Source organism: Biomphalaria glabrata, chromosome 10, assembly GCF_947242115.1.
Source record: "Biomphalaria glabrata chromosome 10, xgBioGlab47.1, whole genome shotgun sequence".
Classification (NCBI taxonomy): Eukaryota; Metazoa; Mollusca; class Gastropoda; family Planorbidae; genus Biomphalaria; species Biomphalaria glabrata.
In genome coordinates, this window is record NC_074720.1 from 22,166,491 (window position 1) to 22,187,334 (window position 20,844).

The 20,844-nt window shown below is 35.6% G+C and overlaps 1 protein-coding gene across 4 annotated transcripts in view; it reads left to right on the top strand.

The window, feature by feature from the left end:
* Window positions 1-497: 497 nt before the first annotated feature.
* Window positions 498-20,844, top strand: part of LOC106061440 (syntaxin-7-like) — a 40,842-nt gene continuing 20,495 nt past the window's right edge. Inside the window, exons 1-4 of one of the 4 annotated variants that reach the window (XM_056043092.1) lie at window positions 498-644; window positions 1,252-1,327; window positions 19,316-19,479; window positions 19,973-20,042. In XM_056043092.1, coding sequence (XP_055899067.1) covers window positions 19,356-19,479; window positions 19,973-20,042 — 194 coding nt within the window. In that variant the 5' untranslated portion in view covers window positions 498-644; window positions 1,252-1,327; window positions 19,316-19,355. Of the gene's footprint in view, window positions 645-1,223; window positions 1,328-19,315; window positions 19,480-19,972; window positions 20,043-20,844 lie in introns of all 4 variants that reach the window. The other 3 variants (XM_056043091.1, XM_056043093.1, XM_056043090.1) reach the window with 3 other exon arrangements.

The window sequence follows — 20,844 nt, forward strand, 5'->3', positions numbered from 1 at the left end:
ACTCTTGAATGAATGCACAATTAAATACCCGAAGATATATGTACGTTGAAGATTAATATATTCTGGGCATATTTTCTAGTAACGGTCACCTTCACCCATCTCTTAGTTTGTTGGACCGTTGGGCACCAAACATGATTTGTCAACCTTCTTTCTCCATTCCATTCTGTAGCATTACTATTCCATTGCTAGAATCCTCCCCTCTAGCTCTGCAGTCAGCTTCCAAGACGCGCAAGAATATAAGAATGTGGCCATGACAAGTGAGCACACCAGTCTGACCTTGGTGTCGAGGGCTATGCCTTCGAAATCTATATTGTTTAGAGTTTTGAAAGTGCTGCTGTGGACTGTGCAATTCGGGCCAGTACTCGGCTGTGGTCAAGCATGGAGAGGGATGGACTACTAATTCTTTTCCCAACAATATAGATCAACTTATAAATTTCTAGGAAAATCATTAGAGCCGTTTTCGAGATCCTTGCCAAGGTTTTTCCCACTCTGAAGTTCCATGAATTTAAGTTGAATAGATTGAGCCATCTCGAAAAAGTCTACAACAAAGTTGGCAATATCATTAGTAGAAAGTCATGTGATAAGGTATAAAAATAGCAATGGACCCTCTCAGTACTCTCACGTAAATTAAAATTTCGTCAATGGTAAATAGAATTAAATAGATCTAGATTCTAGATCTAATTTAGAAACGAGAAAGTCTATACACTTTTAAAGAAATGTTTAATTAGTATAATTATATCGACTATTTAACTATTAGTGAAGGATACTATTACTATAGTACTATACTATAACTAGATATAGTATCATATAGATCTAGTATGATATAGATCTAGAATCTAGTCCTAGACATTATAATTATTAATTATAATTTATTAATTATAATATAATCATGATTAAAGATTATTATATTTATAATTATAGCCAGTAGACTAGAATTAATATTTTTTTATAATTACTATTTAATTAGAAGATTATTCTAGATAATAAATTATTTATAATTATCTAGAGTAACGTACGTTTATTGAACAAGTTAAGCTCAGTCGCTGACAATTATTATGTTTGAATTTGTGTATCTCCGTAAGAATTAGACCTAGAAAAAAAACTGATTGTATCTATGAACTCGTCTACTTTTTAAGAAAGTTTTATTCTATTACTACTCTTAGTTAAAATTATATTTGATGTTAAAGTGGGTCAGGTCGATGCTTTCGAACATCATTTTACAGCTACATTCAAGAATAACGCCACGTCAAGACAGACAGATTTTCGCACATGCTCCACATCGAAGGAATCTATCAGCTCTGCTTAGAAACTGACGATACACATAAATGTAAGGTGCTAAACCCAATAGCGCTACCCTACCTGTATTTATTTAGGTCTAAGCTATTTTGAGATGTAAGGCCCTTAATAAATCCAGATATTATTTATTTTATGGGAGAGCCTAATAAGCTTTGGTAGTCAATAGATAATCCCGCCCTCCCCAAGCCATTGCAGGAAACAACAGTTTATGTGGTTGACCTAAAAACAAAACATACGCTGCTCTATGTATCTAGTCGCCGATCTAGCACGCTCAGTGTATGTAACAGCCCAAAAGTCAGTGCTAGATATTTTTCGATCGGGGCGGGGGAGGGGGGGCTGAAAAGCTATGGTAGCTTGTGAGCTGTGTTACATATAGATGTAGATAGATCGCCCTTCCTAAACGACCTGGTTGACCAAAAAAACAACAACGTATTTTAGAGCACGTTTAGTATTTGTCACACACACACAAACAACATATCTATATTTCTATCACCCCTAGTGTTTGTGACCTAATTAGCGGCTTGACCGTAGGTACTCGACTGATGGCTCCTCCCCTTTTCCCCTCAACATTGTTCTTTCTACAACTTGAAAATGTTTTGGGGCTGGTTTACACCTGTGTGTTGCGCTATCACTGACCTTTTTTTTTCTTGTGTGTTAGTCTGGTGGCTGCGTTTAGATTGATTCTTGATATTTACGTTGTTACTTTGCACTGAAAAAGTGTGAGTGTTGGAGAGTGGAATTGTGTACGAAGAAAGTGCGGGTATGGGGGTGTAGGCAGAATAAGAAAGTGGTTAAATGTGTTATTGTTATTATTTTGTGTATTTGTGATGTTTCGAAGGAGTGTCTTTGTAGTACATTATAAACTTTATCATACTTTATGGCAAAAAATATATATATGTATAATTTTATAGAACCGGTTCCACATGTCTAGATCGAGAAGCACAACTGACTCTATGTATTTGAGGCATTTAGTGTAGGCTGGGTGTTTCCGCAGGCTTTTTAAAAATATATAGTCCCCGCATTTTAAGGGAGTTTTCGGTCTTGGCAATTTTCTCCAATACTGACATAAAAGGAAACATCTAGGTCTGAAGACTGTAACCCGAATATCCATGGGACAAGGTGGGGTTGGTCAATGGTCCATTCTCCGCCATCCATAGAGCTCTCCAAATGGAACTTTTCTGCAGTAGAAAGCTTAAAGTGGACTGTGCCCTGGATATGCCCTGTGGAATCGTCACATCCTGGATCCAGGCCCCTTCACGATATCACATTCACCAGATCCAGAAAACAAACACTTCATGATGGATTTATATCTAGTATTACAATGTAGTGAGACAAGGACCTCTGTCTGGTGTAGTGCAATCCAGACCTCCGTCAAAAAGCACCTAGAGAGGGGGGAAGGTCCACTATTATTCACTTAGCGAAATGCAAGTGGAAAGGCAGTGGGATTATTTATTTCTCTTGGTCATTTCCAAGCCCCGATACGAAGCTAAACTGGTTTTGAGGCACCAGTGTTCCGCCTTTCATCCCTTCTCCTGTCAGTTTGTAAGAACAGGTTCTGCCGGATTTCTTGGTGTAAAACTAGACCAAAGGCTGTCTCTAAAACACTTTATTGCAGATTTAAAAGAAAAGGCATCACAAAGATTAAACATAATAAAACACCTAGCAGGAACATCCTGGGGAGCTGAAAAGAAAACCTTAAGACAGGGGCTATACACTGGATACGTCAGATCTGTAATGGATAACTGTCTCTCCATACAAGTAGCTGCCAACAAAACCTATCAATCATCATTAGACACAATCCAAAACCAAGCCTTGCGGCTAATTAGTGGAGGTATGAGAACTACTCCCACAGCAGCCTGTGAAATAGACTCCAATATTGAACCTCTTTAGTTAAGGCGCAACAGAGCAGCATTAGAAGCTATTGAGAGATACAGAAGGTTGGAGGACGATCATCCAAATAAATTACTAACACAGAGAAATAGGAAAAACAACCAAAAAAAAGCAAAGGACTCTGATCTGACGAACTAGCCCTAAAGCACCACCTACCCAATAACAGAGAAAAAATTACCAGATTTTCAAACATTACACCCGGACTAAACTACAAGCAACCAACCATCAAAACACATTTACTAAATAACACCTTAACAAAAGAATCAAATCCACTGGAGCTCAAAGTAGGCACGCTTGAAACAATTGAAAGCTCTCAAAAAACAGCTATCTGTATTTATACAGATGGATCGGCTTTCAAAGCCACCATCAAAGCTGGTCTTGGTGCCTTCCTGGTCTTCCCTAAATATAAACACTTTGAGATAAGCGCACCTTGTGGCGATTACTGCTCAAACTTCCAAGCCGAAATTGAGGCAATTACCATAGCACTACAGACAGTGGAAAACAAATTATATGAAGGAGTGCAACCACCATCAGATATTGTTGTCTTTACAGACTCCCAATCTACTCTGCAAGCACTTAACAGCACCTCAAACAGCCCAAGAGAGTTGACAACACTCATTGTGATAATCCATCAGATGATATCAAAATTAAATATCAATATCACACTACAGTGGATCCCTGGACACATTGGCATCATGGGAAATGAAAAGGCAGATAAGCTATCAAAGGCAGGTTCATCTATGGAACAACCAGATAGACCTGTTAACTACCTCACCCTAAGGTCAATGTTAGTCAACAATCACAAAGAGGAGTGGCTCAACCAATGGGCATCAGGAAACACAGGCAGAGCCATGTACAAAGAAATGACTACGCCTAACAAACTGGACAGTATTAGCTTCCTCCCCCCGCAAAGGACAATCTACAATCTTCCAACTAAGAACAGGACACACACCACTATTAAATTACCACCTGAACAAAATAAACTCCACACAACTCCCCCTTTGTAGACACTGCGCCCACCCCTTTGAAACCGTAAACCATATCCTCTTTGAATGCCCCTCCCTAATCCACCTTAGGCAGACCCTACTTCCACTATAGCCCAACATAACCAACACCCTGTACGGCAGTGCTGAACAACTGAAGAAAACAGCACACTTTTTTTCCTTGGCACAGTCTGCAAAAGAGCTCACAACTCAATAAAGCTGGCTAGAAGAAGAAGAAATGTATTTGAGGCTGACGTCACATTTTAATGGTCGATCAATTATTGATGATCTCTGAATACTGTGTCTTGACTGTTTCTCTCCCCCCCCCCTTTTTTTTTTTACCTGCCAAAGACATTTTTTTTTCTAAATACCATATCTACATTCTATACCTCCCCCTTTGCTCTTTCGTTTGTTTATTAATATCTCTTCACATCAAGCACATGCACTAGGTATTGGTTTATAACACATAATTCAGAAGTTAATAGAATGGGGCATCTGAAAAAAAAACACAACTGAATATTCTACTTCCGTGCCTCTACCGCTATCGCAATAATGTTAATAGCATCAAACTATATGTGTCATAAAATCAAGCTTTTAAAATGGGTACAATTAGTGCATATCGATGTAAATCTATTTACTTTAAAAAAAATATAGCACATTTACGGTAAACCACAAATAGCTGATACAAATTGTAACACATGAGTAATTTATATCTGTACTTTGCATTACATTATTTTAAAAAATAACAATTAAAAAAAAAATCATTTAAATATTTTGTCTTCTTTGGGCTATATCCCTTTGATGTTTATTTTTAACATTAAAATGGTGTTCGGTATTTTACGAAGCTGAGATTGCTTATATAAAAACTATCAAACAACCCCTATTTAAACCTCATGTTTTTCATGTTTGGGTAGCAAAGGACACTTTAAACAAATAGTTGCAAATATTTCTCAGCCTAATTGGATGCATATTATATAGGTTTGCTGAGCTGAAGCATCATTGGCATTAAAAAATACCCTTAATCCGAGACTCACTTCACTCTTCCCAAGAGGTAAAAAAAAAAAAGACATTTTTATATTAATATTACCAATGCACTTTGAATATAAGTAAAAAAAAAATATATTCTCGGGTGAAAATGAAACTAAATATAACTTAACTATAAAGAAATGGACGATGCACAATAGGAATAGTTTCGTCATAATCATCGAAATAAAGGAGAATTTTTAAAAATACAATGGGGTGTTCGATAAGTACCTTAATATGAAGGTGTCCGATAGACGTAAGTTACTCCGTCTATACTATTATTAGGTAGCATTATTATAATTATAGATACAATGAATTATCATTCAATCATAGTATTCATTCATGGAGTCATCATATATATCATATATTATAAGAGTCATTCTCACTAATTCTCAGTGACCAGTCATTCTGCATATTAGCATTGAATTAAATTATGATTATGTTTCTAGAATTCTACATAGATTCTATCTAGGCTAGGCATTCTAGGTCTAGAAGAAGTCTAGATCTATTTAAATTTAATATGTCTAGGACTAGAGACTATACACTGCAGACAATTATAATTATACTTATACAGTCATTATACACTGTATAAAAGTCTATTTGATAGATAGAAATAGAGTATCATACTACTCAGGGCTGGTCTTAGGCAACTGCAACCTATGCAGCCGCAGTGGGCCCCGCACTTTCATAGGCCCCACGCGATGCGAATTCTAGGTGTAAATTATTAAATTAAACCATTTTAACTTATTATTAAATGGTTCCTGGAACTCTCCTGAAATTATAAAATATAAGAAAAAGTCATGAAAATCTCATGAAATTATTAAAATCTTCTGGAAACTGATGCAAATCTTAAAACAGACAAAATTGTCATTTCGATGTGTCATTCAATATTGAAAACGCCAATCCTACTCGCGATTAAAAAAAAAAACATTGTCAGCTTTCATTTAATAAAAATGTAACAATAAGCCGAATTTTAACCAAAACAAGAACTTCAAATACTTAATTTACTTTAATAGTCACTAGTATACAAATAAAGATCTAAATCTATCTCAACCTCTTGTATTAAAAAAAAAAACAAAAGCGATATTTTGCGAGTCGATGGTAAATCTAAATGGAAGATCTGAGTGTTTATCGGCTTTTTGTTGGAAAACTACTCTCTACTGTAGATGGCTTGTAAAGTTAAATTGACAATGATTTTGTACTTACTAAAGTACGAATAAATTGCAAAGACGAATTTATTTTCCAATACAAAATCTTAATTTTCACTTATTATCCTTATCACAACCCAAATTAGGCCCCGCACAATCCGTTTCGCATAGGGCCCCGCAACCTGTAGGACCGGCCCTGATACTAGTAGAATGACTAGAGTCGCATGGCTAGAAGCCTTTACTAGGCTTTACTCTATAACTAGTAGAACTATTATCATGTAATTTCAAATTAAATTTGTTTTTTCCAGAGACATAAATCTAGAAACTAGAAAAAATAGATCTATGAATGAATATTATTTATAATAATTTAGACTATATGATAGAGAATAGTAGTAATAGACAGAGGTCAAGATTCTAGTTCTATGTCATCTATATAGATGAGTAGATGATAGATCTAAAATCTAAATTTAGATTGACTAGATTGTCACTGGTGGACACTAGATCCATATATTTTTTCTAGTATCTAGATCTAGACTTTTAAGACTAGATCATTTAGATGTATTAGATCTAAAAGTAGTGATGGGAACTAAACTATAACTAAACTAACTTTTAAAAAAACTAACTTTTAAAAGTTAAACTAAAACTAGTTTTCAACTAAAAGAAAGTCTAGTTAAACTAAAAGTTTATCATGAATTTCAAAATATAGTTAAACTAAACTAAAGGAAATTAATTAAAGTATAACTAACTTTTCATACCTTTTTTTTTGGGGGGGGGGGGGGGGGTTTGAACTAGAAATATTTATCCATAATAAAATCAGTAATAAGGAATATTTTCCAGAGTCGCAGTGTGGCTTTAGGGCAGGTAGATCTACAACAGATATGATTTTCACTCTGCGGCAGCTACAGGAGAAGAGCAGAGAACAAAAGCAGCCCCTCTTCATAGCATTTATTGATTTGACCAAGGCTTTTTACCTTGTTAGCAGCTGTTTGCTGTACTAGAGAGAATCGGCTGCCCAAATAAGTTAAGAAAACTAGTGTCAGCTTTTCACGAAAATATGCAGGGCACTTCAGTTTGAAAGTTCTTCCTCCAGGTCATTCTCCATCAAGAGCGGTGTAAAACATGGATGTGTACTGGCCCCTACACTATTTGGCTTCTTCTTCTCAGTCGTACTAACCAGTGCTTTTAAATCTCTGGAAGACGGAATATATATCCATAGCAGATCCGATGGAAGGCTCTTTAACCTGGCACGCCTTAAAGCCAAAACGAAAAGGCGTCGTATCTTGATAAGGGAGCTGCTATTTGCTGATGACGCGGCACTCGTATCTCACTCACAAGGAGGTCTACAGAAGCTAGTGAACGCCTTAGCAGCTGCTTGTCAAGAGTTTAGCCTTATTATAAGTCTCTCCAAGACCAAAATCCTGGCCCAAGATGTTGCAGAAATACCTGTAATACATATTGGGAACCACACCCTTTCAGTGGTGCAGGAATTTACCTACTTGGGTTCAACAATTGTCAGTAACCTAGACTTAGACATCGAGCTGACAAAAAGGATAGGAAAAGCTACCACAGCATTGGCAAAACTCTCCAAGCGCGTCTGGGAAAATGGTAAATTGACCACAGCGACCAAAATCCTAGTCTACAACGCCTGTGTTGTGAGCACTCTCCTTTATGGCAGTGAAAGCTGGTCAACATACATGTACCAAGAGCACAGACTGAATAGCTTCCACTTGCACTGCCTGAGACGCATAGTGGGCATCTCTTGGAGGGACCATGTCTCCAATCAGGAAGTTTTGAGATTGGCCAATATGAACAGCATGTATGCTCTCCTGACATAAAGAAGATTACGCTGGCTCGGACATGTCACCCGCATGCCAGATGGTAGAATCCTGAAAGATATCTTATATGCTGAGCTTGTGGAAGGAGTCAGACCTAAGGGCCGCCCAAAACTAACATATAGAGATGTCTGCAAGCGAGACATGAAAGCCACAGGCATCAGCGAAAGTATGTGGGAAAACATAGCCAAAGACGGAAGTGCATGAGACAGACTGTGCGTGCTGGGACAACCCTCGCTGAGAACAAAAGAATTGAAGCGGCCTTAATCAAGAGGGAAAAAAATAAAGCTGCCCTGTCCGCTAGCCCTGAATCAGAGGCATACACATGTATGAATTGTGGCAAAGTCTGCCGCTTTAGAATTGGCTTGATTAGCCACACCAGATTCAGCCCCGTCTCAAGATTAAACCAAAACCAGTGACTCATCTGGGCGCATCAATTGCCTTTTAAGACAAAAGGGGGGAGGGTGAACTAGAAATATTTATCCATAATAAAATCAGTAATAAGGAATATGTTTCTTACATAAACGTTAATGCACAATAAAATTTAAAAAAAAAAAGATGTCTAAATAAATATGTGTGCTTGTATTTTGTGTGCTTGTATTTTTGCCTTCAATTAAAGCCTTAGAAAAGAATTGTACTCTTTTTAAAAAAATTATATATTATTAACGGAAAATTTACTTATTAAATACTTATTACTTATACCAGTAAAGTTTAAAATCTCATTAAATAACATACAATTAGAGTTTAAAAATTAGATCTAGTAACCAATAAAATAGAAACGAAATTGTTGGAGTTTTAAGAAACATTTTACCTGTATAACTATCTTTTAGTGTAAAGAACATGCTTGACTAACCATGCTGATTTGCTTTTTTTTTTTTATCTGACCACTAAAAATACAAACTAACACTATTGCATAACCGTTAAATGCGCAAGGGAAAAAAAAACAGGGTGGTCTTGTCATTATGGACTGAACACTCAGTACACTATATAGGCCTACACGTGTTCGTCTATCTGGCCTGGTTGTTAAAATCAGTCTATTTACTTTCTGGGCTGGGAGGGTGTGTAACTATTTTAGTGTAAAGAGCATGCTTGACTAGCCATGCCTCATCTGACCACTCCACATTAAGCAAACACTATTGCATAACACATAATGAAAAAAATGCAGGGTAGTCTTGTAGTATCATCGACTACACACATACAGTACACTAGACCTACTTGTGTATGTCTAGATGACCAGGTTGTTAAAATCAGTTGGACACAGTATGGTCAAAAGATGGTGTGGATTTAGATTTCTTTTTCTAGAGTTGGTTATCCTAATGTTTTAAGATCTATATAGGCCTAACTGTTGATTCTTAGATCTCAATAATAAGTCTTAAGACTATAAAAAGGGTGTAGTTGATGTTCCTGCAGTTAAAACATTATTGTTTGCCGCAATGAATTGATCAAAACCACTAAATATAATATTGACCTAACTCACTAATCAGATTCCCACTATAAACAGAAATTAAACACCACCATGTGGCTCATAAAAAAAATGTATATTTTATTATACTGCTTAATTCCATGACTTCTACCAGCATCTTACTTAACCCTCTTCAAATGCAGACTGACTAAATAGTTAACTGCATCATTTTTTTGATAATCAAAGTTATTGATATCACATGACCAGAAAACAGGGAGTGCGTTTCAACCCTGACCACATGTTGAAAAGTTGTACAAATTTTAATTAAACTTTTTAGTTAGTAACTAAAAAAAATTAATTAAACTACGATTTTAACTAAACTTTTTTTCTAGTTAAACAATGGCCTTAACTAATTTTTAAAAATAAACAAATGTGAAATTTAACAAATCTTCTAATTTACTGATGTTCAGCAAACGTAATTACATCATAAACATTTCCATCATGTCCATATTTTATTCCAACCATTACAGTTAATATAAATTTAAACTGTACTAAGTTCTTGAAGTGTACTTGAAATAATAGATTTTAGTAACTAATGTAAAACAAAAAAAAGTTACTGAACAAATATTCCTTCTTTTAAAACGTAATAAAAATCCACTTAACTAATGAAATAAAGATCTCCCATTTTAGTAGACCAACTGTTAGAATTGTTGGTCTGTGTTCAACCTTATGTTTATGTTACGTTTATTAGGTGCTGAGACTCTTTAGATACAACACAAGATCAAAACACCAGAATCATAGTTCATCAATAATTTAATCTTGAGTAATACTGTGAACACTACTTTGTTTCTATTCCTCCATTTTGGTTCTCTCTCTTTCAACATACATCCGCACTGTTCCACATTTACACTAACATGCGCATGTAACACCCCCCTTGTTCAACAAGTTCGATGTACATCGAACGTCCAAAATACAAATCACTGAATATATTATCAGACTATTCCAAGTTTAAAAAATTCTAAATTCTCTGTTACATATAGAACCATAATGTAATAACCAAACAAAATCATACACAATGTCATGTGTTAGACACCTTATTTATATAGGTTAGTTATTTTAGTTATTTAGCGACGCACCATAGTAGACGCATATTGAACGGGACTAGTGACGTTTGGGATATGTTGGGTTAGAGACCGGAAAATCAGTTAGCGTTAGAACACTCCAGGGTAACGACGTGTTTAGTGACAGAGACTTCTACTGTGGCCTTTTATCATAATAAATATATATTAACTTGTTCATCATCGTTGACTACATCTCTTCACCTGTTACAATTGATGTGCCAGTTCTTGTTTGTGTTGTTGGTCAACTACACGTAATACACCCGAACAATTACACCCAAACGATTGCAGAGTAATTGGTTGACTTCAAGACAGCCTGAACTAGCAACATCACAGTGGCGACCCCGAACCTCGAAGCCGGACCCCTGTTGAAGCCGAACATCGAACCGAACCTCGAAGCCCGACGAACATCGTACCGGACCTCGAAGCAGAACGTTTACTCAGGTGAGGGTCGTGCACTCGAAGTTATAAGATTTCATCGGAGTACGGCTGAACACAGCAGCATCGCAGAGTGACTTTGTTCTGGATCTACATACAGTCGTCGCCTGTTTGATCGCACGTTCAACGAGCCGTTAACTCAGGGTGACCTTCGTCAGGACCGTAATCATCGCAACGTCTGGTCTGCTTAACCAGTATATTATCAAAGCCTGATCTTCATATGCTGAATCGACCTACAACCAGAGAAACCGTTCATTCATAACGGGTGAGAGATCGTTAGTGAACCTGTTGGACATATTTTTTCTTCGTCATAGGAGCCACATTGAGTATCAAGTTTTACCTCGCCAGTTCGAGAAGGACAGTTTGCCCGCTGTCAGAAGTATTGTGAGTACTACAAGTTTGGTAGCTAACTAAATCGAAATCGCTCTGTCGTCTTACCCTTGGAGAGATTCTTGTGGAGCAGTTTGCTCATTGAACCGGTTGCTTGCCACGTTTATAACGGTCACTGTGTTTAACCTTTGGAAGGTTAGTGAAGTAATCTTTATCAGTACTGAACATTGATCTATCTAGTATTCGTCGGTCTAGACCATATCTAGACGTGCTGATATTGTTGTGGAAATAGCTACATCCACTTAATTTCGTTGAAAACCGTTAATCGTCTAACGGAACGTCGTCGGAGGTGACCTTGGTCTCACCTAGTCTACATTGGACAGTTTGGTTTATTGAAGCAGAGTACAACAGCAAACTTCGTCGTACTACCAGAGTAGCAGCAGAAGCAGTGAACTATTTTAGAGAACCGTTATTCGTCAGCCCAGATCAAGTCATCGTCGAGAAAGTCGTTATTCGTCAGCCCAGATCAAGTCATCGTCAAGAAAGCCGTTATTCGTCAGCCCAGATCAAGTCATCGTCAAGAAATTCATTATTCGTCAGTCGTCCAGATCAAGTTGCCGTCAAGAGACTGTTATTTGTCAGTAGTCATCTACACAAGTCAAGTCATCGCCAGAAGAACCGTTAACCTATTCGTCAGTAACTGTGTACACAAAGTCGTCGGAACTACACATACGGTCATCAACAGTCGTCGAAGAAACTGGAACATTTTGCTGTGGCATATCAGGACATCTGTGGCATTACGTGGGATACTGGTAGCACCGGAGAGCAGAGTCAGAACTGGAAGAGAGGCAGTGGAATTTGTTGTGATCTAGCATATTCGGGAGTCCGAACAAAGGGATCTTTCTTATCAAAAGCTAAGTGCCATTTTTCTTATTAGTGTATGTTTAGATTGCCCTTAGAAATAGATTTTGTCTAAATTTGGTACGTTAGCCTGAGTAAAATCAGGTGGTGCGCCTTAAAACCCGTCGGGGTAGAAGACGTAATTTAGATGAAAAGCTATATTATACGTTTAGGATTGTAATTTGTTTTGTTTGTATAAACGTCATATCCGTTGTTGCCTGGTTACTTCGTGACGTTATCATTGTGTGCCATATTGTCACATCCCAACCCATAGCGATAGTCTCATTTTAATTATTTCATTTGTTTATATTATTTTAAATTATTTATTTTTATTAATTTAATTAGATCTGTATTTTTTTTTCACTTAATGATAGAAAGTGCGGGTAGGATTCTTTTACTGTGAATCAGACTAAAATAATTTTAGTTTGAGCGGTTAAAATCAAATATGATTTTGCCATGAGAATAATGCCGAAACTGGCTATGTAGTCAAACACTATCGTCTGGCTAAATTTAGATCTGCAAATTGTTGTACATCTCTTTGGTACAATTTGATTATCTAGACTCTACTTTGAAATATTATTAAGTTGAAGATGAATGAAGGTAGTACATTCTAGATATATGTATCTTGTTGAAGATATATTTGACATTGTATACACATATTTGTTTCGTATGGTTAAATAGAACCATAATCTAATCTAGATCTAGACTCTAGACAGTCTTTGAATTTACTCTAAACACTTCACTGTGACTTCAGTCATACCAGATTTTAAAATTGATCATAGTTATTCATACTAGATCTAAAAGTCATAGTGCTCTTGATAACTATAGATCTAAATAGTATTATTATACATACTATAATATACTAGATTTAAATTTGTGTGTAATACTGGACCTAATATACAGATTTGAATATAACCATAATAACTCAGACTAGATTTACACATTTACTAAATCTATAGATAGAGACATAACACTTAAAACTGGTATAAAAGTGTGTAAAAACTTTTAAAGTATAGCCATAACCAATATAGGCTAAGTAAAAATATATATAAAATATAAAACACAATGGCTACATCATCATATGTGGACCTTAAGGAGGTTAAGGAAACAGCTATGCAGGATGGAAAGGCCATGGAGTTAAAAGGAAAAGACTTAGCCGCTTATGTACAGCAAGTTGTGAGGGAAGAAATGGAACGTCAAGATAAAATAAGAAGGGAAAAAGAAGAGATAGAAAGACAAGAAGAACATCAAAGACAAGAGATAGAGAGGCAAGAAAGGATCAGAAAGGAAGAATATGAAAAGCAAAAAGAAGACCAAGAAAGGCAGAGAGAGCATGAAGCTAAAATGGAGAAGATGAGATTGGACGCAGCACAAGCCAGAGCCCAAACTGAACAAAGAAATAACACAAATAACTCAAATAATTATACCACTCAAAGAGACAACCCTAATTCACAGACATGGCTAAAGAGAAAGATACAAAGTTTTGATGAACAGAAGGATGACATTGGTGATTTCCTGAAAAGATATGAGGCAAAAATGTCTACATTTAATATGCCTGAAGAAGAATGGTCTGAAATACTGATAGACTTTGTTCATGGTCAAGCTCTAACAATATGCCAAAATCATGACCATCATATTGATGATAGCTATCAGGTTTTAAAAAGAGAGTTATTAAATGCATATGGTCATAATGCTACAACTTTTAGAAAGAAATACTTTGACAATATACCATCATTAGGAATAGAACCCCAAACTACCATTAATATGGAAAAGGATTTTTTCAATAAGTGGGTAAAATTAGAAAAAGTGAATAACTCTTATGAAGGATTAAAAAATTTTATTCTAGTGGACAACTTTGTAAATAAATGTGATCCTCAGTTACAATCTTTTATTAGAGAAAGAAACCCAAAAACTATAGATGAAATAACAGAAATAATGAGAGTATACAAAAATGCCTATCCAAATAAACCATTTTCTGATAGGGATAAGAGCAAAGTAGATTTAATAGGATACACCAAAGAAAATGTTGATAGAAGTAGAAATAGAAACAGATCAAATAGTGGAAATAGAAAATATAGTGAAATAACCTGTTTTAAATGTCAAGGAAAAGGTCATATAGCAGCTAACTGTAGAAGAGGGAATAGTAGGTCTGGAAGTAGAAATAGATACAATGAACAAAATAACAATAGATATAGGAGTAGAGATAGGAATGACAAGGGAAATTATAGATATAGGAGTTACAGTAGGGAATACAAAAATAAAGGTACAGATAGGGTATATTTCATGGAAGGAAATAGGAACAATTTTGCAGTGTACCCAGGGTTTGTAGATAGAATTCCGGTGGAACTAATCAGGGATTCAGGTTGTAACACTTTGGCAGTAAAAACTAAATTTGTCAAACCTCATTGGTATAAAGGGTTTACTAAGAAAGTAGAATTAGCAGATGGCACTGTAAGGGAATTTAAAGCTATAAGGGTGTACATTGAAACTCCATTTTTCACTGGTTATTGTGATGGCATTGCAATACCAGAAATGAGATATGATATGTTAGTAGGAAACATAAAAGGAGTTAAAGAATGTTCAAGAAAAGAATTAGAAGACTGGCAAAACAAATACAAAAACATAAGACAAAATCATGGAAACATAGAAACACAAAATATAACAAGTATGGTAATAACAAGATCAATGGATAAAAAAGATGAGAAACAGGAAAATACAATAAATGTAATAAGTAATGATAAAGAAAAAGAAACCAGTAATGTAATACAAATAGAAAATACAGATACTAAGGAAAGAGAGATAGAAAATGAAACACAAAATAGTCTTGAAACACAAATATCTCAAAGTGAAAAAGAAACAATACCCAAATTTGCATTAGAACAAATGAATGACAATATTATTGGGAAAATTTATTCAAGAATATCAGATAAAAACAATAATAACCCAATGGAGAAATTTTGTATAGAGAATAAAATATTATTTAGACAAACAAGTAATGATAACAAGAAAATAAAACAACTTGTCTTACCACAGAAATATTGGAAAGATGTTTTAATCATGACACATGATAATAATTTAGCAGCACATAGGGGAGTAAAGAAATGTTATAGGAATTTGTCAAAACAAGTATTTTGGCCCAAAATGAAAGCAACAATCAACAAATACATAAACTCATGTGACATATGTCAAAAGAGATCTAACAAAAGCCTAGTGAATAAAGCACCTATTCAAGAAATGGATGAACCTACAGCACCATTTCAGAAAGTATCTATTGATTTAATAGGTCCTTTAATTCAAACTGAAAATAATAACAAATACATTCTAACAGTAATAGACATGTTTAGTAGATACCCAGAGGCAATCCCATTATCAAATACAAGTGCAGAAAATATCATTAATGCCATAACTCAAAAAGTAATTACAAGACATGGTATACCTAAAATTATATTGAGTGATCAGGGATCTCAGTTTAAGTCAGAACAATTTAAGAAATGGACTAAACAATACAATATACAACACATATACTCTTCGGTTTACCACCCGGAGAGTAACGGTTTATGTGAACGATATGGTGGATCATTAAAAAGATCACTAACAAAAATAATTCAGAATAATCAGAACAAGTGGGATCATTACATTAACTATGTACTATTTGCTCATAGAAACAACATCCATGTACATCGAACGTCCAAAATACAAATCACTGAATATATTATCAGACTATTCCAAGTTTAAAAAATTCTAAATTCTCTGTTACATATAGAACCATAATGTAATAACCAAACAAAATCATACACAATGTCATGTTAATACCAATACTATTCTAACATCAAAAAACAATTATATTCATCACAATAATAACTGTTATTATGAGTAAACAACTTCTGTTAACATATATCTATAAGTAATCATATTTCTATCAATGATTTGTTAAATAGAATTGTATCAGATTTCATTAATACAACTCCCCACCCATAATTTTATGCCTGTACAAAACACCCTCATTCCAGCCGCAATCAAATAGTTAACAAACCAAGTCTATCTTGCTCCATGCATATTGTACCCCCAACAACATGACCTGGCATATAACTAACTCACAACACTCCTAATACCATAGATTTAACCCAATGCTATTTACCTCTTAGTATCAACAGGCCTATATAATGATTCTAGTCTTGACGTTTCTTTTTATGTATTTCTACCACACCATTTCGATAATTTTCTTACATATGTAATTTTAATAGAATAATTATAATCAAACAAAATCACACAAAAAATAAATACATTGTGCTAAATCTACATATCTACTTTCCACTACTTATCCTTAACCTATATGAATATGTAACAACAATATCCAATTCATTACATATATATATATATTTATTCATTGTAGAATAGAACAATAATTAGTAGTATCCATCATTCCCACCTTTTCTAATCATATTTATGTTATTCTAACATTATTGACATGCCATCCTTTCGGCTTCCCTCCTTTGCGCTGATGTCCCATTGTGATCCCACTACCGAATGATCCAGCTGTACTGTTTACTAGCCTGCTAATATCCCTCTCTTTTCTCGTATACACCTCTCCACTATTGTACCTTAATTCCTTAACTCTGCTTAACTGTTGACACTGTCTTCTAGTATGCCCCCTTCAACCACAATTAAAGCATAAGATGTATGGATGTGTACGTCTGTATGTGGGTTTATATCGCTTTCCCTTTACCACTGATTGCCTTACTTTACTTTGATTTCGACCCATTTCAATAGCATTGCTTTCTACCTTATCTGTTAATTCTTTCTTCTCGTGCTCTCTGTCATCTGATGTATGGGATCTTATGTCTTCTTCCACATCCCCCTTTCTACCTGAGTAGACTTTATCCCATAATATTTCTTCCAATTCTCATTCTCCCTTACTGAACATATTTTCACCCCATGAATGTTCCCAATAATTAAATATATCTCACCCTGATCTGCAACACAAGCTTCCACTGTCCCCTTAAAATACGGTGTATCTATACTAACTTTAGCAATCGGTAATTGTACAATATTCCCATTAAACATAACACACTTCCTAGATTTGCCTGTATATTCATGGTCTTTCACTAATTTCTTATTCACTCCAATAATAGTGCTCTCTGTATCCCTGATGGTCTTGGCTGCCTTTTTTCCTACGAATGTCTGAAAAATCTCCAATGTTCCAGTATCAGATGACAATGATAAGCCCTGCTCTACACCACCTTTCTCCCAGTCCTTTCATTCCTGTCTGTTTCCTTGATATCGTCCGTTGCGGTTATCATATTGTCTTTCATATGTACCACGTCTATAATGTCTATCCTGTGTCTCCCTTGTTCTGTGAGTTATTCTGTGTCTCACATGTTCTGTTAAAGGCAACTATTTCTTCTATATCACTGCCTCTAGATAATTTCTTCTCGGGATGTGCCACTTTATAAGCCCTTATCAGTCTTACTATTTCTTCTATGGATTTCGGTTTCCTCTCCAACAGAAATATTTTTAATTCCTCCTGACACTCGTAAATCACTTTGTCCAACATGAGAAATGTCTTAAGACTGTCAAAGGTTTTTTCTACCTCAGCGGTTTCTATCCAGTTATCGAAATGGCTGCTCATTTTGTCCAAGAATGTCTACGGGTCCTCCTCTGGTTCTATCTCACAATTAACAAACTGTTGGCGATAGAAAGCTTCTGTTTTCCAGAAAGTTCGAAGTAGTTGTTCTTTCACAACACTGTAGTTACCCTGGTTCATACATATTTTTGAAGGCACATCCGCTGTAAATGATCTAGACAATAATTTGTTCTCTCATTTCTATTTTGAACCTTTTCAGAAAAATGTCAATGTCCATTTTGTCTTCCTTGAATATCAAACCTTTATATTTTGCCAGTTTATTCCCTGTTGTGTCACTCTTTCTTTTATCATTCTCTTTTCCTTGGTCTGTTTTCAACTTTTTCTCCGCCATCTCTTTTTCAAACGCCAATCTTTCTCTTTCAATGGCAACTAATTCGTTTTTCTTTTCCCTTTCAATTGCTATCTTTTCGTTTTCATTTTTTTCCTTCATAGCTAATATCTCTTAATCCTTTTCTCTTTCTCTTTTGTCTTCCTTGTCTAATCTCTCCTTTTCTCTTTTGTCTTCCTTGTCTAATCTCTCCTTTTCTTTTTCTTTTTCCATCACTAATCTCTCCTTTTCTGTTTCTGTTTCTCTTTTGTCTTCCATGTCTAATCTCTCCTTTTCTTTTTCCATCGCTAATCTCTCCTTTTCTTTTTCCATGGCTAATCTCTCCTTTTTCTCTTTCTATCGCTAATCTCTCCTTTTCTTTTTCTCTTTCTATCGCTAATCTCTCCTTTTCTTTTTCTCTTTCCATCGCTAATCTCTCCTTTTCTCTTTCCATCGCTAATCTCTCCTTTTCTCTTTCCATCGCTAATCTCTCCTTTTCTCTTTCCATCACTAATCTCTCCCTCTCCATCAACCTTTCTTGAACGTATTTTCTTAGTTCCGCCCCTTCAAGCTCCAACAACCTCCCCTCTTTCTTCAACGCTGCTACTTCAGCCTTGTCCGCCATAGTCGGATCGAATAGTATCCTGTCTCTAGATCTAGACTTTTAATATCTCTACTGTCTGTTGACAGGAGATCAACTATTTATAGAGGAATATGTGGGTTTTACTTTTATGTTGGGCGCCACTTGTTATGTTTATTATTTGCTGAGACTCTTTAGATACAACAATAACAAAACACCAGAATCATAGTTCATCAATAATTTAATCTTGAGTGAACACTACTTTGTTTCTATTCCTCCATTTTGTTTCTCTCTCTTTCAACACACATCTGCACCGTTCCACATTTACACTAACATTCGCATGTAACAGTTTACATAAAAATATTCTCTCTTATTTCTGACAGTCAAACTTTCTAACCCATAGACTTTTGTATTTTTTTTTCAGTTAATCTTTTATCTTCTTAAACAAATTGATTCAAGAGAAAATGTCCAACTACGGTACCCTCAAAGAATACAGAGATGATCCGTCTTACAGGGATTATCGAGATGATGATGTTATAAATTTAACTGAACAAATTAGAAGTAACATATTTAAGATAAACAATGGTGGTAAGTATTCCCAAGCTTAAACCCTGACATCCCATCCCACCCAGTAGGAGGTTTGGATCCACACCCCCAGCCACCCAGCAGGAGGTTTAGGCTGACATCGCCATCCACCCAGCAGGTTTAGGCTGACATCCCCAGTCACCCAGCGGGAGGGTTGGCCTGACATCCCCAGCCACCCAGCAGGTTTAGGCTGACATCGCCATCCACCCAGCAGGAGGGTTGGCCTGACATCCCCAGCCACCCAGCAGGTTTGGGCTGATATCTAAAGATATACCATGTCTAGACCAATTCATTTACATTGATTTGTGTAGCAAATGTTAGTTTTTTTATATAAACCATGTTTTTTTAAGACACTAAAATAGTAGAATCCTTCGCAGGGCAAAACACAATTAGATTAAGTAGTGTCATAATAGATCAATTAAATATGTTAACATTAATTATTTAACATTACTTTTGACTTATTTGAAATGATCTGCTTATTTTGCATTGTTTCAAGCAAATGCCTTGGAACGTGCCATGAAAAATATTGGATCCGAAAGGGATAGTGATCAGCTGAGGGATAAAATGTAAGTGATGCATTTATTCATGAGACCTAGACCAATTTTTATTATCGCATAATTCAAGAACTTTCTTATTTCTATAATCTTCAAAAAAATATATGATTGACTTCAGAAATGAAATGATGTATTGTGTTTAAACACTTTATACATTTAACCTATTTGTTTTGTTTCCTTATGTTTTTTTTCCTTCAAGGTTTCGGACATTTATAATTATGAAAACTTTTTTTTTGTGATATAAAACTTTAAAGGGAAATTCCTATGGTTTTTCTATTTCGAATTATTGACACATTTAAATTTTGTCTAAAAAAATTTTAAGCTAACATTTTAACATTTAGATGCTTAGAAATATTTATAATTAATAATAATAATATTTATAGCTTTTATATAGCGCCACTTTCATGCTTACAGCATGCTCAGAGCGCTATGGTCCAATCTCATTTGTGGGTCTGGGGGGGGGGGGGGAGAGGCCTAATTGGGAGAAGGTTTTCTGTGCTGCGTGAGTGCTGCACTCAGCAAACACAACTCTGCTCGAGTCGGGTGTTGAACCTTGAGCCCCCTTCATAGGTAGCCAAGCCAAGTTCAAGCGTACTTAGCCTCTCGACCATGCTTCCCACTATTATTAGACAGTTAATTCTTCATATCTTAAAAAACTCAAGATTATATGAGATTCACTGCCCTCAACACTACTGAAAGCATATCTAGATCTAACCAGTGGCATCACTGGGGGAAGGGGGGTGCAGGCAGCATACGGTGACACCCATTAAGGGTGACAACTAGTGGAAAAATGTGTTTGGCAAAAGTAGACTAC